Here is a 27,122-nt window from a genome sequence, read left to right as displayed (position 1 = left end):
TCCATCCAGTGTTTCATATTAAGTCTGGCCAGTGAACTCAGCTCCGCTTGCGGATTTTTCCGCAATCCGCGCAATGCGGAGCTCAAGGATTTTTGAAAAAATCTGCTCCTCGTTGCGGAGTGGAGTTTTTTTCCTCACTTGCATTCTTCAATGTCAAGTTGGCGAGCTCGAGAAATGAAAATCCACCTTCCGGCGACATTTTTCCTTGTTTGCGATCATCAACATCAAGTTGGCGAGCGCGAGCGTGGAAAATCAACCTCCTGGTGAGATTTCTCAACGTGAGCGGTCAGATTTCTCATTGCGATTGGTCGCGTTTGCTCGTGACCGCTCAGGTTGAGAATTTGTCTGTTCTCATTGAGAAAGCTGCTGCTCGAGAAAGAATCTACTCGTTCACAATGATTGCACAGTTTGGACATGCACCTGGCACTGAAAATCCCCACAAACGGCATTTATCTAACACACTCCACCACTTGCTGAGCTCCGCATAGCACGGTAGAGTTTTATTTGCACTCCGTGAACTCCGCCCACGCTTATTTAATATGTCATTGGCTAACCCAGTGGATCCAGATACTCGGTTAGCACAGCTACTACTTCCAGTGATAGATGGCTCTGAGATAGAATATGAAATCCAGTCTATTAAACAATTACGATTAGTCAAGGGGAAGTTACAGTATTTGATACATTGGAAACAGTGCACACCGTAAGAAGACTCCTGGGAATCTGTTGATAATGTTCATGCTGCCCATTTAATGAAACTGTTGATCAGACACGTCCAGATGAACCAGGCCCTGGTTCAGGATCTTGTAGGGGGGTACTGTCACAATGATAGACACATTTACACCACCACCTTGTTATACACTAGAAGAGGACAGAAAGGGGCCTTTTATAAAATAGACAGAAACAAATGTCCACTAGAGACAGAATCCTGCCCACGCAAAACATTGCTTATTATATTAAAAGGGTAATTATAATTTCTAAGATACTCTAGGCAGGAGGCTAAAATGCCAGTGTGGCTGAAGTTGCATAGCCGCCAAGTTTTCAGATTGTTATGTGTGACATTTCAAGGGTTTTAGTCACATAGGAGTGACATCTCGTGTGATATTTAATTGCAAGTGAAATTAAGCAATGAAGGGCATGTTAAAATGAAAATATTGGAAATTAGTTTCTTTCGAGCAATACCAGTCTAAAATAGCCTGAAAAATGCCCCTGAAATAGAAGGTCGATATACTATACTCTGTTTGATACAATTTTAAAATGCACATGTCATTTTGAATTGAATTCTGGTTGGCAAAAAAACAGAATTCAATTTATTTTCTCAATTTTAGCAGCATCAATGCTCTCACCCACTCTGATACTCTACCTCCAAAGCAGCACTTAGGAGTTTTTCCAGTCTGCTCGACTTATCTGTGCTAATCAGAAGTGATTGGCAGGCTGAGCCAGCAAGAAACGCCTTCAAATCTGGGTTGTGCTAGGGGTTATCAGCCAGCAGACATTATGTTGTTGTGCTGATTGTAGGCAGTAGGAAGGTGGTAGTCATTAATGCTTTGGCTTAATGCAATGAGAGCAGCTGTGCACATCTAGTTTTCTGTAGCTTTCTTTGGTCATGGTACTGGCAGGTTCGGACATTCTATTAAATTCAGGTAATGTTACTAGCAGGTTCTGACGTTCGATTTAATGTGGGTAACAGCCTATTCCTCGGGAGAGCTCCTCATTATGGCCGGCACATTTAAAGTGTGTGGAATCTGTTGTTTTTTAATTGTAGTGTTTAATGTATTAGAAATCAAGCTTATGCTAACATAAGGCATTTTTTTGAGGTGACATCATCATACGCTACATGAGAACCCCTGGTATTTTTTCCACGGCTGTAAAAAAGAATTGTGAGTTTTTACGCTGAAGAAGCGAAGCTTTCCCAGTCACACTGAATGCAATGTACCTAACCATGGACAACCTAGCTGTCCCAGGCTGCCTTGCATACTTTGTAACAACCTGAATAGACTCTGAGAATAGCTGAATCTAATGTTTTAGCTTGTATGAGAGAATCCTCAAATATATTCTGTTGTAAAAATTTTCTGCTTGCTTATTCCCCATTGATGACCTCCTGGGAACCATGCTCTACTGTAGTGTATCTATGAAGTCCTTTGTCTAAAGTCCTATAAAAGGACCTGCATTTTAACTGTTATAGAGTCCACTTTTTCCCCACCTTAGAAGGCGAATCTATGCTGGATTTTCTATTGAACTTTACTGAGGTCTTTGTACTTATGATTTATGTACTATTTTACTAACTGATTGGTGGACCATCCTTGTATTTCTGCTTTCTATTCTGCCACTGCTGCGTAAATAGTTGAGATTGTGTACTGTTTGGCAGGAGGTCAGATAAATTGCCACTTCCATGCTGAAACAGTCTCTGGCAAACATACCAACATTTTAAAACTGGAAAGTGGGAGATTAGGGTAATGTATTTTCCCCATATTGAAACAGAGGAAGTTTGGGGCAGGAGTCTGCTAACAAAAAGTCCATGTGAGTTGGATACAGCCGCGGCCCATGGAGGATGTTTCGGGGGGGAGCAGAGAGGCGGGGCGGGGGAGGGGCCAGGTGGGAGGTGCTAAAAACCGGAGTATGGATAATTGAAGGTAAGTAAACAATTTAATTAATAAAACAAATTTCGTAGCGCACCCTGCATCACATTGTGCGACGCAGGGCGCGCTACAAAATTCGTTTTATTTATTAAATTGTTTGCTTACCTTCAATTATCCATACTCTGGTTTTTAGCACCCCTGCCCCGCCTCTCCGCCCCACCGAAACTCCCTCCACGGGCCGTGGCTGGTTGGATATAGTGCCATTTATGCACTGGAAAGTAATAAGCTCTAAGTCAGCAAACCACAAAAGTAGTACTGCAGATTCTGAAGAGATAAGTGAGGAAAGCCTATGAGAACAGCAGTCACAAAGGGGAAAGTGTAATCATTTCTAACCAGTGTAATCTTATCACCATTTTTGTGTTCTCTATCACGTAGAGTATGTGTCTCAACACTGGAAAGAAGATGCTTTCTTTGGGTACCAGTTCCTCAATGGCGTGGATCCTATGTTGATTAAGAGGTGCACCAAAATCCCTGACAAATTCCCAGTGACAGACGATATGACGGAAGATATCCTAGGACCAAACACAAACCTTGCAATGGAGCTGCAGGTATGTACATTTGATCTTGGTTCCAAAGGCCAGCAAGCTGGTGTAGGTTTAAAATGGGTTCAACTCGAGGCTCCAGAGGCTCCTTTTTTGTTTTTAGGTATGGCTTGACAGCACAGCTGTCTGCAAGAGCTGTTGTTACCACTTCCTAAACATATACAGAGAGTTGACTTGTTTCGCACCACCCACCTCGCACTATTGGCTGTTTGGTGTATCAGTCTACCTCCTATGGAGAGCTTGCATTGTCAGTCAGACATGAGGAACTACTTTAAATCTCAAAAGAACATTGGAATATAACATATTACTTTTTTTTATCTCTTGTTTGCATTGTTTCCAGTTACAATTACTTTTACTTTTTTTCACTGTAGCAAACTGCACAAGTATACCACATGCAGCAGTAGTGTAAAATTCCTTAACAATCATACACAACACTAGTATTGTGCTTGTTTTAGATTATCAGAAGTGAAATGTTAGTTTCTTCACCAGGTTTTCAGAGGGAGTTGCAGCATACAGGAGTTTTTTTCATTATATCTCAGATCTCTGGGCATGTATAGATAAGTTAAATATTTTGCTTACTTTTTACTTGAAACCTGAGCGGCATTTTGGAGCACTTAATGTTATAAGGGTTATATTTACAAGGGAAGTGGCGGAGCACAGAGTTAACCTTCTTGGCTTAACGCCGTGCTCCTCCGCGCTCTGCCACTTTGGAAACGCAGGGCTGCACCGCATTTACAACAATATGGTGCAGCCATGCTTTTCCTCCAGTGCTCCACAACCAAAAGAAAATGCCAATACTGCTAATTATTCTAATTCAGAAGACGCGCGGACCAACCATCAGATCATCCTTAAGCTCATTATTAGCTTTTATTTAAATATCCAAAAGTTTTATAGAGATTTTTCAATATGAACAATACACAAACACTGTACAAAAAATATACTGTACAAGAAAATATATAATGAACAGAACACATCAAAGTATATTCTTATATTCAACAATTCTCACCATTCTCACCACACCACTTATTCTACATCCATACCATCCACACTCTTCAAGAAAATAGCATTACACAAACATACTACTAAATCTGGTACCAAACAATATTGCTAGTAATTGCACCTCTTTTTTGAAAAAGTATCCTATACAATTTTTTAAAAGTTTCTAAATTTGATGTACCAGTAGAATTTACTTTGGTGTGTTCTGTTCATTATATATTTTCTTGTACAGTATATTTTGTGTACAGTGTTTGTGTATTGTTCACATTGAGAAATCTCTATAAAACTTTTGGATATTTAAATAAAAGCTACTAATGAGCTTAAGGATGCTCTGATGGTTGGTCCGTGCATCTTCTGAATTAGATTAATTAGCAGTATTGGCATTTTCTTTTGGTTGTTGGTTTAAGAGTGCTCAGCCTTACTGCTTATGAGCCATACCCTTTGTTGTTATATGTTTTCCCCTGTGCTGGCACTAATTGCAGCTGCCTAGAGCCATTGCAGGCACTCCTGCACCATAGTGCAAGCGTGCCTGCATTGTGGGAATGATTGTTTATGTACAGGAAGGTGTCTCTTCCTGCACATAAACAATCTTAAATGGAGATTTGTAACTTCTATGTGTGCTGCTTTGTATAGCACACATAGAAGTTGCAACTCTAATTTTTTTTTAATTATTGCTTATGTGTAGGAAGGGACACATTCCTGCACATAAACAATCATGCATGGCATTTTGTTGTTTCTATGTGTGATGCACAATGCAACACAGATAGAAAAAGCAAAAACGAGGAAAATTGAAGCATTTCTCCTCGTGATGCCATATTAAGACCAGATTACTTTTTGTCTTCATTTTATGCTGCCAAATATTTACACCACTCTTGTAAATATGGGGCAGCGTCAAATTCAATGGTTGTTGCTGTTGAACACCCACCACAACACCCATTGCCCATCCCCTTCAGGCTAAGTATAGCGTCAAAGGGTGCTTTTTTTACAAGGCAGCGTTAAGCCATGTTAGATGGCTTAACATTGCTTTGTAAATAATGTGAAGCCCCAATCGCCACAGTAACATCAATAAAAATGCCTTTCCTGTGGAGATAGAGGCTTGTAAATATGCCCCTTAGTATTTGTTTAGGGTCAAAATACCTTAGTTGTGATATTTTAGTGCTTTGCAATGGAGAAGTAGCAGGCCGGGTACAATCTAAGTGGATTGAGAGGAGTCTGTTGTGGCAGAAGTATGTTCTGTGCATGAGGGCTGAGATGTGCGCAGCTTATGTTTAATCAGATCCTCATGCTCACGTGGCAGAGGAGGTGTTAAGTATATGAACATGGCTCTTTAATCAGAGGTCATCCAAATAGTGCATAATCTCTGCTATTTAAGTATCAGTAATAATCTTTTTTATTTAGCCGTCCACAGGCTAAATAGTAGAGATGATGAAAATGTGACCATATAAATAGTATAGAGGAGCTGTCTAATTAGCAGGCCTTCAGGAAAAAGGAATTCCAAGCAATGGGAAAGTGGTAGTCATTTTGTAATTGTGATACAACATGTGTGAGGCATTTGAAAGTGAGTACATATACACATATACAATAGTTTGTACAGAGGTGAGTGCCTGAATTAAGATACACTGCTTACAGATGAACAGCAAAATCAATTTTGAATAAAATAATTAGGTTATTTCAATATTCAGATAAGAAATGTAGGAATCAAACTTTTATTCAGGAGTTCGAGGATATAGCACAAACATATGTTGCACTCCAGTCTAGGAGTATTTGGCTGACTGCAAAGATTAATGAGCATGGTTGTAAAGCATGGTACATAAATGTATCGATGCCAATAGGCCCAATTCAGGCAGGACACTCCAGATCTTTAAGCCAAAATGTCTTCATCCGATTGTTCCCTGCCTGATATTACCTCTGCTTTAACAGAAGTCACTGGGGGGGGGGGGGGGGGGGGGAATACATTCTCTGGATTATTTGTTTGAAATATCCCAATTTCATCTTCTAAAATATTGGCATGTATGCAAATGTAGTATTTCTTCATGAGAATGCAGTGATTCTTTTAATGTGCATGATCCTCCTTTTGATGATTTTTTAGGTCTGGGCTCTTTCTGAGCTTCTTATCAAAGGCCTTGCATGAGCTTTAGGCTTTTTTTTTTATAAGGGGTGGTTATGCTTGATTACTGTTACACCTGTCAGCCTTAGGGTGATGTTCCTTTAAACTTTTTGCCTTCAGCTTCCCATATTTTAAAAATCATTTATGCTGACCTCAGGACTTTGTCCACTTTACCACTGCTAACCAGAGGTAAAGTGGATGTGCTCACTCCCTAAAACATGGTAAAACTCGCTTACACCTGATTGGACTATTTCATTTACTTATAAGTTCCTAGTAAGGTAGTATACCATATGCCCAGGGCCTGAAAATTAAATGATACATTGTGCGCCTGCAGCACATATTGAGCTGCCCACTAAAATAGACATTTAAAACATGTTCCAGGTCTGAATTGCAGCCTGAATGCAGTTTTAAACTGTCAACGCTACTTGGTAAAATAACCCCTTTGCTATGCCTTAAACTCCCCTTTTTGCACATATATGTCACCTGTAAGGTAGGCCCTTGAGAGCCCATAGGGCAAGATGGCATTGTATGTTAAATGTCATATACTTGTAAAGCACACAGCTGCCGCTGGGGAACCTGTCCTGGCTTTCCCTGTGGGATGGTCCCTACTGGGAATCCCCAAGGTGGAGCCAGGCATCCCCGGCATTGATGGGGCCGTTGTGGAGATTAGGCAAGCTAATGCCCAGAGTTGCCAAGTGGGACCCCAGGTTAGAGTAGGCACCAAGGCGAGAATTGTCGAGTCCGCTGACCCTGGTTCACGACCCTGCCGCGTCAGGAATTGAACCCTGGTCCCGGGCCGACTTCTGCTCCCGGGTCTGCCGTCTCTAACCAGTGAGCCACACCACTCCACATCTAATAGGTTGTACATGTGCTTTTAAGTTTTACAGATCCCGGTGGTAAAAAATTCCCAAATTCATTTGTCACTATTGTGAGGCCTACCCCTCATGTAGGATAACATTGGGTTGCCTTTATTACATTTCATAAGTGCTAACATTTGATTGGGAACAGGTGGAAAAAAATATGTGGTGTCTGAGAAATTGTTATTTTAAACTCTCCTTAATGATAATGATAAAGTAGGATTTTAAGTTACAATTTTGAAAAACCCACTTTAAGAAATGTGCCTGTTTATGGGTTAAATGACTAGGTGTAGTTAGCAGTTGGTCTTTTATATTCCTCTCAAACAGCTACACAATAGATGGATTGGGTGTGCCTGCATGGAACTTTACATTATTCCATTGTGCCTTCAGCCAGGCTAGAGCCAGGGTGGGGAGGCAGGAAATTCCAAGAACTTCAAGGGAAATCTCTAGAAACTTCTCCTACTTCAAATATGTATAAATATAAAATTAGGACTGTCAGAACCATTCTTCAGTACACTTTCTGGAACAGCGGAAGTACGCTCAGAGGTCAGCCTGATGTGTACTTTAGAAGACTGCTTTGTTACACCTGTAAGGACTGCTCTGCTACCTGAATTCTGTCTTGAACCCTCAGAGGCCTGCCCTGGTGCTTGAGCTCTTTTCTACTTTTTGCACCCAGGAGACTACCAGATTCAAACCAAGGTCTAGGTGGCTGGCTTCCTGATCAGAGCCTTAGGGAGAGAAAAGGCTTTGTCCAACTTGAACCTGCACCCGGACCCAGTCTGAGTGTGTCTTAACCCCCTAAGTGGAGTTGAGCGACCAATTACAATGCATCCGGATGCTTCCAGAGGCAATTTGGTCAGAATCGCATTGAATTCAAAGGGAGTTCGTGTTCCGAACAAATACACAGGCTCACAATGAAGAATGGGCTAGCTGGGGAAAATCGTGCACCCCGAGTCAGGCACACCTTGGTGCCTACCACACTCTGCATGGTAGGAAAAGGAGAAAACACGAATTCTATTCGGAGGCCTTCCGAACAGCATCCTAATCGACCCTAAATCCGAACGTAGAAATGTTCACTGCAACTTCATCCAGCAGCTGCCCGATGGTGACACCTCCTTCTTGGACACCGCCTGCAGCCTTACCCTACTCAGACATTTTTTGATGACATTTCTTGTAAGTCCAAAGGTAGGTGTGGACCTGGCCCAATCCACTTCTTGTATCTGACACCTGCTCCATCGCTGTGGGCCGTAACTTTCAACTTTTCCCCAGTCTCATGTGAGTATATGTCTGCAGTTGGCACTGTGATCTTTTATGTGCTAGAATTCACTTTAAAATGTAAAAAATTATAATGCCTGTTCTACTGGTTGGATTTTTTTCATTTTGGTGTCAAATAAAATTGATTCTATTTTTCTAAATTGGTATTGGATATTTCTTGAGTTGTGTTTTCACTATATGTATGTTTGTTAGCTGCATAAATATTTTATGCATTGCCTTTAAGTTAAGCCTGACTGCTTAATTTAGTGACTTTAGTGGTTCTCCCTGACAAGGATAGTGGCTGTTGCTTGGGTACGGTTTCCACCCCACTCAACCAACAACCTAATTCCTCACACTTAGGCCCTAATTACGATGGCGGTTGGTTAGACCACCAACCGCCCTATTACGATGAGACCGCCATATGGCGATCAGAAAGTGCTTTTTTCTACTGCAGCCTTATTCACACTAAGCACACTCTTTCACACTATTCGCCCAGCAGAGTGAGTTTCAGGCATAGATGCTTATTGGTCCCTTGTCATTAGTGGCCCTTTCAGCCACACTTTCATTCTAGTCCCCTGCACAATGTGTCTTGGGAATGGCAGTGGCACTTTTTAACATGATAAGCAGTGTTTTAAGTGGGCAAGGTCCTGTCTCTACTGGGCCCTCCTTTCTATACTTGACAGTGCTGTATCAGCCAAAGAAGTCTGGAAGCCAAGAAAATAGAAATCTGAAAGACAGGTTTGAATGCTGCACCTGACTAAGTTCATTGTGGAGGGGCTGGGGAAGGAAGGAGTAGGACTAGTAGGAGGAGGATGATGGCAAGTAGGAAAATACGGGCCAGGAGGTGGACCAACAGGAGTTTCAGGTCTAGCAGAGCCACGAGGACCAGATCAAGAAGAGCCAGGCCTAAGGAGAACAATTTTTTTAGGATTAGGGTTACCAGTCTCAGGGGGGACCATGAACAAATAGACATTGAGGAACAGTAGGAGGAAAAAGTACTGGGCGCAAAAACAACAATTGATGGACTGAATGCAGAACAATGTCATACATTCACCCCAGTACAGAGATCTGGGTCTAAATCCATCGTTTTTTTGCTCACCATTCCAGTTTGAACCTAGCCATTTGCAAATCAGTCTTGACCCTGTGCCCCATGGGAACAGTCCAGCTCGAACTGCCAAGCCAGGTCCTCCCTGGACTGGAACCAAACACCCTAGGACCGGTTTCGGGCTTTCAGCCCTCATCGGCCAGGATAGCTTGGTTCCAGTGGCATGGAGAGCACAGGACTCACGCCTGAGCATACCCGTCCCACTCTTGGTGACAAATGCAAAAACACCAATTGATGGACAGAATGCAGAACAATGTCATACATTCACCGCAGGAACAGAGATCTGGGCCTAAATCCATTGTTTTTTTGCTCACCATTCCATTTCAGTTTGAACCTAGCCATATGCAAATCAGTCTAGACCCTGTGCCCCATGGGAACAGTCCAGCCCGAACTGCCAAACCAGGGGCCTCATTTATGAAAAGTGACGCATCGCTGCGTGAAAACAGCGATGCGTCACTTTTCACTGCGCACTCCTTGCGACACCAATGATGCGTCATATTTACACTATGACGCATCATGGTGCAAGGAGTAAAAGATACGTCAGTATTTCTGACGTATCTGTATGGCAAGCCCCATGTGAAAGAACCTGCGTGAGTCTTACGCCTGCTGTGAGGCAGGTGTAAGAAATTGACGCATTTGTGTCCTAGAAGTGGCGCAGTGAAATCTTATAGATTTCACTGTGTCACTTCTATGACCCTTTCTTGCATCAGAATGCGCCCCCCTGCATACATTATATCTGGCGCAGGTATAATGTGGCGCAAGGGTTTACAAAGTGACGCATCTACCTAGATGCATCACTTTGTAAATATGGCGCAACAAGGCGCATTTTTTACACCACTGGTGCGTCACAAAAAGTGACACGCCGGCGGCGTAAAAGTGACACACAGCCTCATAAATGAGGCCCCAGGTTCTCCCTGGACTGGAACCAAGCATCCTAGGATCGGTTTCGGGCTTTCAGCCCTCATCAGCCAGGATAGCTGGCTTCCAGTGGCATGGAAAGCATGGGACTCACGTCTGAGCATACCCGTCCCACTTAGGGTGACAAATGCAAAAACAACAATTGATGGACAGAATGCAGAACAATGCCATACATTCACCCCAGTACAGAGATCTGGGCCTAAATCCATTGTTTTTTTGTTTTGCTCACCATGCCATTCCAGTTTGAACCTAGCAATATGCAATCAGTCTTGACCCTAGGAGTACTGGGGCCAGAGTGAGAAGGATCAGGAGAGCCTTGAAGATATGAACAGGGTGGATCTGGACCAAATGGACAAGGAGTCAAAGTAACATAAGGACCAGGGGAAGAAGAAACAAAATGCCTGAGACCATAACGAGAAGGGAATGGACTAGAACAGGACCAAAGAGAGCCAGGGCCAGCAAGAACTTGGGACCCCTGATTAGAATGACCAGAGGGATCTAAAGAACCAAGATGTCTAGGTCTAGTGGGACCAGGATCAGAAGTTCCATGAGGGTCAGACTCAAAGGAATCCTAAAACAGGGAGACAAGAACTGCATGAACCAGAGTGACCCAAAGCATGGGAACTAGGAGGCCCAGGGCCAGGGGAAGGAGGAAGACCAAACCAAGGAGGACCATTGCTAGGAGAACCATGGCCCAGTCAGATGGACAAGAACAAGTTGGGTCAGGTAAGCCAGGAGGACTGGAAGGATTAGAATGGGGCAGGAGAACAAAGGGATTCAGATGGCTAGGGACGCCAAGACCAGTGGTGCCAGCACTAAAACACCCAATACATGAAGACCACACAAAGGGTACCAGAACTAAGACCAGTACTATATTGTTTATGGGAATCAGAAACAAAATGATTAGGAACAGGCAAAGCAGGGAAACACAAACCAGGGGAGAGGACCAATGGATGACAATTAGAATGAGGGGATTCAAAAAGGTCCAAGACCAGGAGCCTGTAAAACAGAAAACCCAGGATACCAAGGACTAGTGCAGGAGTAAATGGGAATGATGACAAGATATAACTGGAAGTAAAGGATCAGGAAGTTCTAAGGTTAGCAATAAAGCGGATGTTAAGGGACATCAGTTCTAGGAACGGCTAGGATGATCTGTGGTGAGAAAGGACACGTTAGTGCAGACCCATGAAGACAAGGAGGAGGAGGCCTAGGGCTAGAAGGATCAAGACCAGATTGTGGTGAACCACAAAGATCAGGAGCTTTAGTATAATAACCAGTAGTACCAGAATGCCCACTTTGTCCCGTCGTAGCATTCCGCAGGACCTCGGAGAAAGCTAATGCGGTTGCTCGGACCAACCTTCACACTGACTCTCCCTCACCATGTCTACCCGGTGTTTTTGCCGCTTGCTGCTCCTGCTGCCGTTTCCCCCCGCCGCCGCCAACAGACATCAGGCGCGGCCGCCGAGAGGGGGAAACAGAAAACTACACTACCCAGGAGCCTTTACCTCGCCCACGCCCATAACGCGCCCGGAGGCGCTTGAAAAAGACGTTTCACCTGCGGCGGAGCGGGTTACTCGGACCAACCTTCACACTGACTCTCCCTCACCAGGTCTACCCGGTGTCTGCCGCTTGCTGCTCCTGCTGCCGTTTACCCCCGCCGCCGCCGCCATCAGACATCAGGCGCGGCCGCCGAGAGGGGGAAACAGAAAACTACACTACCCAGGAGCCCTTACCTCGCCCACGCCCATAACGCGCCCGTAGGCGCTTAAAAAAGATGTTTCACCTGCGGCGGAGCGGGTTGCTCGGACCAACGTTCACACTGACTCTCCCTCACCAGGTCTACCGGGTGTTTTTGCCGCCTGCTGCTCCTGCTGCCGTTTCCCCCTGCCGCCGCCACCATCAGACATCAGGCACGGCCGCCGAGAGGGGGAAACAGAAAACTACACTACCCAGGATCCCTTACCTCGCCCACACCCATAACGCGCCCGGAGGCGCTTGAAAAAGACGTTTCACCTGCGGCGGAGCTGGTTGCTCAGACCAACGTTCACACTGACTTTCCCTCACCAGGTCTACTGGGTGTTTTTGCCGCTTGCTGCTCCTGCTGCTGTTTCCCCCCGCCGCCGCCGCCATCAGACATCAGGCGCGGCCGCCGAGAGGGGGAAACAGAAAACTACACTACCGAGGAGCCCTTACCTCGCCCATGCCCATAACGCGCCCGGAGGTGCTTGAAAAAGACGGTTCAACTCCCGCCTCGTGGGACGCGTGCGGGATGAGCCAGGCGAAGCCCGGGCCTAGGGCGGGCCCGTTTTAGCCCGATCAAGCCCGAGGGAGACCGGACCGGGCTACCCCTCTTTTAAGTGGAGTCTCTAAGTTCTGGACACCGAGCTCAACTGTAAGTACCTGCTTGGCTGGTCACCTATATTATAAAAATGCCAGTGTATGAAAACAGAAGTAAAGTAGCGAACCCAGGTGGGCTCCTAATAGTGACACTGGACAATTTCATTATCAGGGCGAACTCAGTCATCGATCAGGGGATCAGCCTCATGGAGTGCAGGGTTTCCCAAGATCTTGCTCTAGCTAAAAGATCATCTATGGGACATCTTGCCAACGCCCGTACTCCAGATTCAACGTGACGTGCAAACATCATTGATGTTCCCGTGACTGTCCATAGTCCACCCACTCTTCTGGATCAGGGCCCCACCTCTTTAATTGACCAGCTCCAAACATCTATGGCTACAGCGAACACTATGGTGTCTATCAACAGCTCACCTGAGAGACCAAACACCAGGCAATTGCGAGGGAGGCACGAGGGGGCGATTCCCAAGAGGAAGCGGGGGGCTAATGCTGTTGTTGGAGGCAGGAAACCTAAAATTGCCAAACGTGTCAGCGACAGTAACACAGCATTAATTGGCCTGGGCACAGAGGCCCTGACTCACGTAGAGAGAGATGGGTCACCAGTACCATCTGAAATTACTACATGAGCACCTAAATTTGTTGCTACAACATTGGCATTGGAGGACTTAGATCTTGCCAATCTAGGAGCACTGCTAAAGTCAACCTTCAAACCTTTTGAAGACAGACTTGCACAGATCGAGCAGGGGTTAACCAAGATTGAGAAAGCAACATTGGAGATTGTGGACAATATTAACTTAAAAACATTGTCCTTGGGTGATGCTCAACAGAATAACGCACAAGGGAGGATGTGATACATAATCCTATCCCACCTTTAGCACCATCCATTTTAAACGTATCTCCTACAAATTTACCTACTCCTGTGCCACTACTTGTTAACACCATAACAGGGGCTAATGTTGTTAAGTCTAAAGAATCCTCCCGGGATTTACCCGATGCAGGCACTCTTGGGAACCTTAGAATTGATCTACCGCCAGAATCAAGTCCATACCTGGTAGTCTTAACTGGGGTCCCTAAAATAATTAACCCAATCAAGGAATCGTTCACCTCTTTAAAAAACAAAGCCGCCGATTGGCTAAATAGGAATAGACCACTCCCCCGTAACATCTCTAGCGAAATCATGATGGTGCGCAGGTTGTCCTGGGTGGGGAACAGGCCAAAAACCATACAAGGTGACTGCGTGTTAGTGAATTTTAGGGATCCGCGCACCGTGGGGCATATCTGTAACTGGAGTCATTACAGCCATGGGTCCTCAATCCAACCCCTCCCATTATCATACTTTTACCCCCACCCCATCTCTCAGACTTGGAAAGTGACTGGACACTGGTAAAATATCGGGGTGTGGAAAGGTTGGTTGGGGGCCGGTACGTGCATCCGCACATATCTAGTCAAATACAAACACAAAATATCTATAGCGGTTTAGAACTGGTGGATTGACTCCACCATTCCAGGGATGAAATACGTGTGCAATCGGATAGTGGCAGTCTTGTAGTACCTGAGGGAGCCACCGAGTTACTTATTAGCCAAATATCCTGTGCCCCCCCATCGCCCTCCAGGGGCGCTAATATAGACAGTAATGTTGATTCTCTTGGGAGTATGACCGCAACCCGATCGTCACAAGCATCTGTATGTAAGAAATCGGTTTATAATGTTATTTCCTGGAACATCGCTGGGCTGGCGGGAAAGGCTAAAGATCCAAAATGGGTAGAATTCATAAGGTTTTTCTCAGTGATCTGTCTACAAGAAACTTGGCTGGTGGAGTGTGACATATTCCTAGAAAGATACAAAAGCTTTTTCATGCCGGCTGAACCGTCACGTAGTGGTAGAGCTAAAGGGGGCTTGGCTTTGTACATTGACTTAGCCTTGCTCTGTGTAGTCAAAACAATAACTACACACAACAGCGATATCCAAGCAGTGACCTTAAAAAGAGGGAACGAAAGGGTGTACCTGATTAACTTTTATAACGCTGTAAATCTAAGATTGTTGAATTGGGCGATTTCATTAGGCACCATTGTGAAAGTTTCTCCCATCGGATTCTTATCACAGGGGACTTCAATGTGCATCCATGTGGGGACCCTATGAACACCGCAATGGGAATACTGGGTTGTCACAGAATGGGAGGACTTCACTTTGAACACTCTGGCCGGGGAGATATGCTGAATCAGCTATTAAATGAATTCGATCTAACTTCTGCTATGTCCTTGGTTGACGCTTGTAGTTGCCAGCCGTTCCTACATTTGAGGGGTATTCGGGGGGGGGGTTCTTTATTGACCACATTCTTCTCTCCAATGGCCTAGAATCTATTATATCTGGCTTTAAAATCCAGGAATCTATATATAGCGACCATAATCCTGTCTGTATCTCATTGGCAGGCAACCTTTTAAATCTACGTGATAAGGTCCAAATTTGCAGTGTCCTGAAATGCTCAGATGGTAGACGGCATTTAAAATGGTCTAAGGTGAACTCAGAGACAATCTATGACAAGATTTCTAAAACTTGTGCCTCCGAGTTATCATTATGCGTATCCCCTGCGTCTCTCCCGCCAGATATTCTCTTAGCATTTGACGGGATTGTTTCAAAAGTAGGCGACATGTTAACTGCACCATCTTCGGGCTCTCGTTGTAGGGACCCTAAATGGTTCGACCATTCCTGTTCAAAAGTATGCTGTGAGCTAAAGGTGGCTCTGAAGACTATTCCCAGAGACCCCATACTAATTAGGTCACTCCGGCTGTCCTATAAAAAGGCCCTGGTTAAGCGCAAGGCAGAAATAAAGGACACAATTTGGCAAGACTTGTTAGACCCTAATACCCTCGGAAACAGTGAACGATTCTGGGGTATTATCAACAAACTTCTGTTTGATGTGGTGTTGTCCAATTCAATTGCCACTAATATCCCCGAAGATGAGTGGGTATCCCATTTTAGCCTTATTTTTAACAACAATACTCCGCAGACAGAAGTGGTTAGAGGGGAACAAAGTGTAACTCCCCCACTTTTTACAATTAGCGAGGTTAAGAAAGGCATCCTGGGGTTATCTAGTAACAAAGCACCTGGTCCAGATGGTATGTCCCTGAATGTATTTAAATCCAATGAATCTCTCTGGGCGCCGGTTCTTACTGCTGTGCTTAACGCAGCCGCAGAGCATGGCTGCCCTAGGTGCTGGGGCACATCCACGATAGTGCCAGTATTTAAGAAAGGAGACCGTAATAGCACTACCTGTTACAGGCCAATCTCACTCATTGACTCCGTGGTCAAAGTAGTGGGAGGAGTAATCCTGAACAGACTGACAGCCTGGGCCAATGATCACGGGGTCATCTCTAAAATCCAATATGGGTTCCGGCCTGGCCACTCCACAATAGCACAGTGCCTCAACCTGTACATGGTCTTAGGGAAGTATACCTTGGCTAGGCAGGGTGCCATCCACATGGCATTCATGGACCTTTCCTCCGCGTTTGACTGTGTCAACCTGGGGAAACTTTGGGAAGCCATGGGCGCCATGGGGGTGGAGCCCAATCTGGTCAACCTCCTTAGGGACCTGCATCAGGATACTAAGGCCAACGTGAGGTACTCGCAGGATTTAAGGGTGTCCAGGGATTTTAGTGTCCACAGGGGTGTTGGGCAAGGCTGTATTTAAGCCCCCTTTCTTTTCAATTTATATATTAATAATCTGGAGGAGTTCTTATTAAACACCAGTGCTGATTATCCCTATGTTGGTCGCAAGGGGCTGCCTGTTTTATTGTATGCGGACGACGCTGTCCTCCTGGCTAGGACCCAAGAGGCCTTCAAACCCTATTAAATGCTTTTTATAATTTTATGAACGCCCGCAACTTATCTATCAACAACACTAAATCTTATATAATGCAGGTGGGGCAGCGCAATAATAAGCCTTATCTATTCAGGGTTAACAAGGAGAAGATCCCCACAACCAGATCATTCTCTTATTTGGGAGTTCTGTTCGATGACCAGTTAAAATAGGGACCGTTAATCCAAAGGAAAAGGGGCGAGATAACCCTGGCAAATGCTGCTATATTTAATCTTGCCAGGAAAATGGGTAAACGTCCTATTGATGCACTTTTAAAGATTTACCAGGCAAAGAGCGTGGCAATAGGAAGTTATGGTAGCGAACTCTGGGGGTACGTGGCAGCTAATGATATTGTGGTGGCAGAGAACATCTTTCTGAAGCAACTGTTGGGGGTTTCAAAGGGGACTTCCAACCGAATAGTGCATGATGAAACTGGAACACCTTTCATTGTGTATGTATGTATGTATGTATTGCGACTTATATAGCGCACGTATCACCCGAAGGTATCAAGGCGCTTGCTTAGGGAACCCGTCCTGGTATTCCCCTGTGAGATACCCCGGCAGGGTATCCACAAGGTGAAAGCCAGGCATCCCGCCGCGAGGGGCCGTAGTGGAGATTAAGCAAGCTATTGCCCAGAGTCGCAGAGTGTGACAACGTGAGTCGAGTAGGCACCGGAGCGAGAATTGTCGAGTCCGTGGAATTTTGAGCCCGAGACCCACCGAGGCGGGGAATCGAACCCTGGTCCACGACCGATCTCAGCTTCCGGGTCTGCCGCCTCTAACCACTGAGCCACGCTTCTCCACTTCTCCATTAGTGATCCTCTAGCACTACGGCCACTAATTTTTGGGCTAAAATGTTGGCTAAATAAAGATCTGATTTTAAACCATCTACTCCTAAGGGATGCACTATCTTTAGACAACATGCTAAAAATTCCATGGCTAAAATATTTAAAAGATTGTTTTTTTGCCGTGGGACACCCTGAACTTTTTTTAAATCCTGACTCGATTAGACTCGCTGACGTAGAGTCTGTGAGGAAAACTTTTTCTCTGTCTCAACAAATGAATCGGGAAGAGGTGGAACTAAATAAACTCAGTGTCCGAAACCATGCTATGCTGAAAACCACTCCCTCATTGGAGCCTTATCTATCTTGGCCCATGCCGGGTTTTGAGCGGCACTTGTTAATCAGGTTTCGTCTGAATTATAATCACCTTCTGTTAGCTGTTCCAAGGGGTTCTCACCGAGGCCAAGTGCTACCATCCTGCGGCTGCGACAATGAGTCTCCGCAGGATTTGGTGCACTTTTTATTTATTTGTCCATTTTATGACCTACCCCAGAAGTTCTATTTAAAGCCCCTCTTAAAAAAACGGAATTTTACCCAGGTTAGACCAGCCCTTTACTATTTGCAACTGTTAAACCCTGAAAGCACTTTATTTGTGACTGTTTTTTTAAAATCTGCCCTAAGACTTAGAAACAGTAGGGAAAGTTAATTGTTTAAGTACTGCTGTTCTTTTTATACCTGCCTATTTGTGATTGTTGCTATTAATATATATCATATTATTTGGGTATTTTATGCTTGTATACCATGTTTTTACTGTAAAATATTTATTATTGGTCAATGTGCTTTTATGTTTTTTTTCTGCTTGAAAAACCGAATAAAGATTTTGAAATAGAAATTGAAATTCCATGGAAGACCAATTCATACAATTCTGCCCACCCCTAATCAAGACCTTGAGTACCAGGACCAGGAGGGTTAGAGTGAGGAGGAAACGGAATATCTGAAAAAGGGATAACAGGACCTGGATGACAATACCCTAGAGGTCCAGGCTACAGGGCTTGGAACAAGATGGTCAGGAAGATGAGGAGCAAGTTGGTCAGGCCCACGAGTGTCGTGTAGTTCCTATATATCCTATACAGGATCTGCGCGTTTGGATAACATAAACTTTGGGTTTGGTGGCTGATTGGTTCCGAGCACCCCCACTGGATATGTTAACCTGTTTCCATTAGCTAGCGCACAGTGCCGCTAGAATCTCCTCTTATATGGGAGAGAATAGTTTCTGGCAACCTCAGAAAATAACAACTCTGATCCCTCAGGATCGTGGAAACAATATAATACTTTTCTCTCACTCGTGCTTACTTCGTTTGTCTCAGAGATACACATAATAAACAGTCTGGGTGTTTCAATAAGGATTTATTGAACAGTTGTTATTCTGGTGTAGAATAGATTTGCTGTAACAACCATTAGACAGTAGCAGATATATATGATTAGCAGTACTACGAAAGTAAAGGGATGGTGCAGTTCGACCATTTTGAGGTAATCATGAATATACACAAGTACATAAAATACATGATAAGAAAGTGCATACTCCTACGATGTCTCCCTAACTAGATGTACCGAAATGCATTGGTGTAGGTGTTATGCCAAGAACCCCTTTAAGGTCTAGTCAACCCCATTACCTGAGTAAGGAGAGAATATCAGACCCCGTCCTGGTCTCGGGGTGGACACCTCGCAAGGGATGTTAGACCACTGCTAGCTGGAGCGTCTGCATGTAGGAACCTCAGCGTCTCTGGTCAGTGTGTCAGCAGGGAAGCCACATTCTCCTCTGTCTCCCTAAGCAAGACATGATGTATATATATACCACAGGTCTCCCCAGGGGTCCTCCCTTCCTGTGTTACTGTGTTGGCCTGACATCGGGCTTGAACTTTAACATAGATATTATATAGGAGATGTTTATCCTGCTGTGAGTCCTACTGTGTTTCCAAGAAGACTCATGCATAATGTATAAGTATCGTACCAGGGAAAAACACGCGTTCTGAATGCAGTGTTGTATCTAGGTAAAAGGTCAGTCCCTATGAACCGTTATGTATGAAATGTAGGGAGTTATATAGGTGAAAAGTTGCAGTGTTACCTAGGCCTATATAGGGTACCTAAATGCAATATAACATGAGGACAAGAGTAAGGAGGAACATGATGAGTTGATGAAGAAACATGAGGGCAAAGAGCAGGACGATTAGGAGCAGATCCTGGAAGGCTACGAAGATTAGGAGCATGAGGATTATGGCCCATGGGACGAGGGAACCAGAATAAGCAACTAATCCCAAGGATACCATTAATAACAGAGCCAGGAAGACAGCAACCAAAGCAAAGTAGATTATAAGGATCAGCATTAAGTAGACTATGAACAGAACTAGGAGCGCTAAGATGAGCAGAGGAGCATGCCCCAGAGTACCACCTAGAGCAAAAAAAGACCAGGATCTGGGGGGGTAGCGGGACAAATAGGAGGAAGATCAGGAGGACCAAACAGCCAGGACCAAAATAATGAGACTCAGAAGGGCCCAGAAAAAGAGAACCAGAGGGCCTAATCCATTGGGTTCAATGACAGAAGGACCATGAGGATAAGGTACAGAGCCAGGGGGGCCAAGATGATTCAAATCAGGAAGGGCTAAGATGGTAAGGTCTAAGAATTCGAGAGGCCAGGTGGGCCAACGGGACCAGCCAGACCTGGAGCTGATGTGCTAGGAATTGGATGAAAATTATCAGAATTACCACTACAAGGGGATGAGGGTTGAGGGAATCAGGAAAAAAGCGGAAAAGCTAGGAGAAGGGAGCCTGGAAGCCTGGAAAGACCAGGATGACCAGAATTAAGAGTACTAGACATTCAGAGACCCAAGCAATGAGGACAGAAAACAAAAGGATCTTGTCTAGTGGTCATCTAACCAAGAAAAGAACAGGGACTGTGAGGAACAGGAATAGGAAGACCAGCCGCTGCTACCCACCTATTTGTGACTGTGCCTCACACCCAGGATCAATGCCGCTGGTTCGGTCCTGCTGTCGGGTAACCGCTGCCTGGCGACATTGGGATTCAATCTCCTTTGGGTCTGACACTGATTATTTGCTTCCTTTGGTTTCTGTTTGCTTTGCATTCACACAGTCTTATTTGCTTCTCTTGGTTTTGGTTTGTTTCACTTTTCAAACAGTTCATTTGTTTCTGCTGGTTTTGGTTTGTCTGTAGTCACTCTGTGTCTTCAGCACCTCTCTCTAACTCCTGCCACTTTCCCGCTGGTTTCCCTCTCCTGCCCTCCGACCTTGTCTCTCCCACCTTCAAGGACAACTAATGGAGGACACTGTTTAGCCCCAGTGAGACCTGACAGCATCAACCAACTCACTCCCAAAAACACAAATCTGAGCACCATTTAAACCACTGAAACCTCATCACCACGCATGACACTATTTTCATCATGAACTCCATACACTTTGGAGCACAAACGGACACGTGCCTGCCCTTTGTCTTCAACCTCAATAAGAAGACAATCTCAGAAATGTCCTCAACACCTTTATCACTGCGGCCTCTTTTCCTGTGGACTGGAAAAACACTGAAGTGAGGCCCTTCCTGAAGAACCCTTCTACTGACACAGCTGATCTAAAGAACTACTGGGCCATTTCTCTGCTTCCCTAACCAGCAAAATTCCTTGAGAAAGTGATAAACCAACAACTTAACCAACATTTAGAAGACCACACCCTCATGAACCACCCCCAATACAGATTTCAAGCTAACCACAGCACTAAGACAGCCCTGATTGCAGCAACCAACGACAACACAACTCTCCTGGAGCACAAGAAAACAGCAGCCCTAAACCTTCTGGACCTGTCCGCTGTGTTTGACACTGTCTCCAACAACAGCTACATCAACAGACTCCAACACATCGGGAAACACCCTAAAATGGATCACCTCGTACCTCACCAGCAGGACCCAAAGGATATGCCTCCCACCATTCACCTTTACCCCCAAGAGGACAATTTGCAGAGTGACCCATGGATCGCACCTCAGCCCAACCCTCTTCAACACTGTCAGATCACACTGTCTCAACATCATCTCATAAGCCAACAACACAAAGTTCACCCTCTCAATATCTGAACACCCATACACCACAAAATATAACTTCCACAGATGGATGAAGGACAAGTATTGCAAACCCAGCACAAAGAATACATAAGTCCTCATCTTTTGGAATAAACACCTCGTCATGGAATGACGCATGGTGGCCAGCAGACCTTGTCATACCCCCTGCCTGCAAACAGGGCCGGACTGGCCATAGCGGGCACCGGGCAACCCCTGGTGGCCGTTTTTGTTACAGGACCGTTTTTGCAGCATAGCTGCAAAATTGGCCCTGTACCAAAGTCAGCCGAAAAACAGCCCAGCAAAGAGCTCGGTGGCACCTCCAACCCCCCCTCTAGTGGGGAAGGTGGGCCGGCCGAGCACTTTGTCAAGGCCGGTTGTGGTTTCCAGTCCGAACCTGCCTGCAAACTGGATGAAGGACAACTGTCTCAAACTCACCAAATACAAGATGGAAGTCCTCATCTTTGGGCACAATACATTGCCATGGAATGATGCATAGTGACCTGCGGAGCTCAGCACCTCCCCTACTGCACCAGTAGACTACATCCACAACCTCAGCATCATCCTGGATATCCAAGAAGAAACAGGTTAACACAAACCAATTCACCTTCTTCCACACCTTTTGCATGTTCTGCAAGATCTTCAGATGGCTCCCAGTCAACAACAGAAGGACCGTCACGCTGTCCCTCATCACCAGCGTACTACACTATGGGAACACACTTTAGGTAGGAATCACTGAACACCACCTGAATAGACTCCAGACAATACAGAACTCGGTGGTGACACATACCCAACCTCCCGAGAAGGACCTACATCAGACCCCACCTCAAGAAACTACACTGGGTCCTGATTCAGAAGAGGTGCCAGTTCAACATTCTGACTTAGGCCTGCAAGGTCCTGCACAACGAAGGACCAGCATACATCAATAATAATAATAATAACCTTGAATTTGTAAAGCGCACAGCTACCTCAGAAGGGGTTTCCCGGCACTGGGGACCCTCGGGAAGATTAAGCGAGCTATTGCCCACAGTCGCATGGTGCTGGGCTGACCTGCCACCGGCGCGGGATATCGAACCATGAACCCTGTGGTCCGGAGTCAGGTACCCTGGCCGCTGCACCACACCTCTTCCAGTAATAAACGCCTGACTTTCTTCCAACCGACCTTCCATCAGCCTCCTTCGCAGACACCTCACAGATCCTCCGAGACAACAGTGGAGAACACTCATTCACATACCTGGCAGCCAAGGCTTCTAACAGCCTTCCCCTGCACCTCAGGATCGCTCCATCGCTCAAGCAATTCAGAAGGGAACTAAGGAACTTGATGTTTGATTGATCATATATCTGCACAACAGCCTACTGCTCCAGAGTATCAAGACACTACCTGGTGATTTGCTGCCCTTTATGAATACCTGATTTATTCAATGAGATTGAGGCAGAATATGAGAACAAGACCTGGAGAATCATTAGTAGATGGCCAGGCAACCAGAGGCAGCAGAGCAAGAACTAAGACTGCCAGAGCAAAGAAGATAAATGGAACCACAACCAAGTAGAAAAAGAAAGTCAAGTTAAAAAGGGCCCAGGCTTATCAGGACCTGGCATACCACGATAAGGAGGACCATGACAAGAAGGATAAGAAGGGCCATAACAAGGAATGCCTGGATGACAGGAGCCAGGACGTCCAAGCTGGGTAGCTAAGAAGAGGATGACATGAAGAAGGAGAATCAAACTAATTGCCAAATTACTCCTTCTCAACGGGTACAGATATCCTGTCCACCAAAACCAAAATCCCATAGTATATTATGGGTTTTCTATTAAGGCAGATGGAATATCCGCCCCATTGTGATACAGAACCCGCCCACCAAAATCTAAAGCAGGCCCTAAGTTGACAAGTTAATAGAAAATCAGAATGAAAAGGAACAAGGGAACCAGGGCCAAGATTATCATAACAGGGAGGACCAGAACTAGTAGTCAGGGCAGGGGCAAGTAAACTATATACAACAGGACCAGGGGCTATATTGGGGAGATTAGGTGGACTAGAAGGATCACAATAGGCAGGAACAGGGCTAGGAGGACCAGAGGGGTCTCCATCAAGGGGACAAGAACCCAAAGTACCGAGTGGAGCAGGAGGAACAGGAACTGAGGTATCAGGACCAAGCTGGTGAGACTCAGGGGCACCAGAACAACCAGAGCGACAGGGGCCAGATAGACCAGACCAGGACCAAAATGAACAGGCCCAGCCCAAGAAAATCAAATAAGGAGGAGCAGCACACATGGTCGTAGTACCAGCTGGACCACACAGATAGGGACCTAGGCAAGGCGAATTAGGTTGACCCAAACTGGGAAGACTCAGAGTGCCAAATATAGGCAAACCAGGACAAAAGTGTTAGGTGGTGAAGGACCCAGCAGACCAGTAGGATCAGGGTTAGGACCAGTAGTACCACGATCAGGAGGCCCAGGAAGAACTAATGCAAGGAAGGGCCAGGAGCAGGGCCAGGAAGACGAGGGTCAGGAAGGACAAGAATCAGTAATGCTAGATTCAGGAAACCAGTTTCAGTGTGATAGGAATTGGTTGGACTAGAGCCATGATAAGAATCAGGAGGACCGAAGCAACCCAGAAAAGGGGGACTTGGAACAGGACCAGAAGGACAGTCAACCAAAGACTGTTCAGAAGGACCTGGAGAAAAAAGAAGGCTCAGGGCAAAACGATACCTTTGTGATTATACGCCACATGTATGAGTATATACCTTTTGTAAACCATTTTTATTTATCCTACTTACCCCAGAAACTCCCACATTTTTCACCCACTTAAAGAACTGGTAAGAATTTTCTGGAAAATTTGAGTGTGCAAAGGGAATAAAAAGCAAGGACTGTTATACTCTGATTACTGAGTGATAGCAGATGCTGGCTATTGCTAGCACAGTAGTATGAGGGCAGATCCAATGGCAGAGAGACTGAAACTTGGCAGAGGAATCTAAAGGTGGATGGGTGAAAAGGAGTGTGGTGTGCGAAGAATGGCAGAAAAGAATTTAGAAACTCAGATGGCTGAAGTCAGCAAAAAAAGGTTAATCGCTTTCAAAGAGAGGGTCAGTCAAAGGGGGATGGCAATTTGCAAAGGAGAGCTCCGAGTCATAGAATGAGCTGAAGAGGAGGTGAGGGAGGCTCCAGATAGGTCAACTCAGATGGCCTAAATAGGGATTCTCAGTAAAAGTGGCTCTGATTGTCAGCTGTGTTAGCACTAGTACGCAAGGCCAGCAGGGATAGCACTAGACTAGTGGTGTATGAAAATGTAAGGGCTAGATGAAGTGTATGTGGCAGAAATGATTAAAAACCCAGCAAAGAGGCAACAAGTGTGAAGACTGGTAGAAAAGGCTGTGTGACTCCCAGACCTTTGAGTTGACATTCTATATGCATGTATGTGTGGTAGATTTGTATCAAGTGTGTTGTACTAAGACTGTGATGTATGATATTTCAAGGGCTAGATGAAGTCTATGTGGCAGAAATGATTAAAAAGCCAGCAAAGAGGCAATGAGTGTCAAGACTGGTAGAAAAGTCTGACTGACTCCCAGAATTTTGATTTGACATTATATGTGCATGTATGTGTGGTAGATTTGTTTCAAGTGTGTTGTAGTAAGATTGTGTCTATTGAAAGTCTAAGTGCATGGACCAGTGGTATGGGTTTTGAATGATGGTTTGCAGAGTAGATGAAGCTTCCCTGGACAGTGAAAGTGCATTGATTACAACCACTCTCACTGGAGGGCAGAGACCCAGACCAGGAAGAGAGGGCGAATAGATAAAAGTCAACCCACGGAAATTCTCTGAAGTCCTTGTAATCAAAGGGCTGCTGATTATTTCTTCCTAAGTGATGGCATATGGTAGATGTTAGGAATGAGAGTAGGCCAGAGGTTTCTCTAAATAAAGGTGACAACATTTCTATGCAGAGTTGACCTTTTGTGTGTGACTGATGACTGCTCAGGAAGAGTGAAGACAGACAAGTGCCTTTCTCACGCTTCATTGTGTCCTTATTTTGGATACTTCTGCTTGGAGACAATACCATTGCAAATGCAGTGAGAGTCATCACCTAGCATAAAGGCTTTGTCTGAGCTACAGCCAGAAAATGACATTTAAAAAACAATCACCATAAATCAGTTCCGAAATCTCAACAGTGCATTCACATCCCCTGTATGGAAGAAAGAGTATAAAAGTAAAAATGAGAAACGATCGATCCATTGGTCACATGAATGGATGTAACAAAGCATCTCTGTTCATTCAGTGTCTTATTTCCAACAATATTTGTGATTGTCAATACAAAGAATATCTCTGAGTTTCCTTTCTTCTGTGATGCCAATATGACTTTCTCTGATTTACTGGGAATACTCATTCATATTCCACTGACATTGAGACAAATTAAATATAGTCTCATTACTTTGCTCAGGGCTCTTTAATGGAATAATTGTTATGACAGTGTGACAGGGGTCATCAGAGGATAGACTTTACACTGTGTATCCTATTTAGGGTTGCACCTGCCTGTTAAGGACATTCTAAGGTGAGCTTCACTCCAAGTTCTACTAGTGAAATATACCATAGGAAGGAAGAAAAGGGTGGGGGAAGGAAGAAAACCGGGAGAAAGAAGGGAACACTGGAAAGGTTTAAGCCCTTAGTTACAACACGTCTCCCTTTGAAAGGAGAACTAAGAATAAAACATTAGAACAAGATAAGAACAATCATCATAGAGAATACAACTGTTTGTCATGTATAATACAGGAGATTACATTGTATAATCTGTTTGCCAAGCTGGCGGTCGGCAAAACCTGGGTTCTTTAGAGGGACTCTTAGAGTGACCCTTGACCTTGCCAGCTAGTTCGCCCCCGCCCGCTGCAGCTCCACCAGTGCTTGTGTGCCCCTGTGCTCGGTTCCGCTGTGCCCAGTCTGCCTCTGCTCCTGTGTGCCCATTTTACTCTTGGGTGCCCATCTTCCTTTTTCCTTTTTGCCTTCTGTCCCTCAGGCCCCGCTCCCTCTCCACCAGCAGTTCCCACCACTGCTGCCCCTGTGGCCCCGCCCCCGTGCCCATTCATCTCACCCCTGTCACCCGCCTCACTGCTGCTCCTCCCTCCCACCTCCCCATATAATGGTGGCCGCAGTGCGGTGAGGGGAGTGACCCTTGACCTTGCCAGGTAAGTTGGGCCCCCGCAGCAGCTCCACCAGCGCTTGTGTGCCCCTGTGCTCGGTTCCGCCGTGCCCAGTCTGCCTCTGCTCCTGTGTGCCCATTTTCCTCTTGGGTGCCCATCTTCCTTTTTCCTTTTCGCCTTCTGTCCCTCGCGCCCCCACTCCCTCCCTGACCCCAGGTCCCGCCGCTCCTGCCCCTGCGGCCCGACCCCTGTGCCCATTCGTCAAACCCCTACCACCCGCCTCTTCCCTCCCAGCTGCTCCTCCTTCCCACCTTCCCATATAATGGCGGCCGTGCCGCTGGCGTGCCGAATATGCTCCTAAGGCAAGCCCGTCTGCGCCCATCCGCGCTTGGGCCGCGCCCCGTGCCAGAACCACGAAGACCGCCTCCGATACGAGACCAGCACCCTCATTGCTCTTAACCCAGGATGGACCCCC

General features: G+C 45.5%; 1 protein-coding gene across 1 annotated transcript in view; it reads left to right on the top strand.

Annotated features, from left to right (window-relative positions):
- LOC144799578 (hydroperoxide isomerase ALOXE3-like) overlaps positions 1 to 27,122 on the top strand; it is a 201,765-nt gene that overhangs the window by 59,759 nt on the left and 114,884 nt on the right. Inside the window, exon 6 of the mRNA XM_078670951.1 lies at positions 3,012 to 3,184. Within this exon, the coding sequence (XP_078527077.1) occupies positions 3,012 to 3,184 (173 nt within the window). The remainder of the gene's footprint in view (positions 1 to 3,011; positions 3,185 to 27,122) is intronic.

This window comes from Lissotriton helveticus, chromosome 12, assembly GCF_964261635.1.
Source record: "Lissotriton helveticus chromosome 12, aLisHel1.1, whole genome shotgun sequence".
Classification (NCBI taxonomy): domain Eukaryota; kingdom Metazoa; phylum Chordata; class Amphibia; order Caudata; family Salamandridae; genus Lissotriton; species Lissotriton helveticus.
This window is presented reverse-complemented; position numbering and strand designations above follow the sequence as displayed.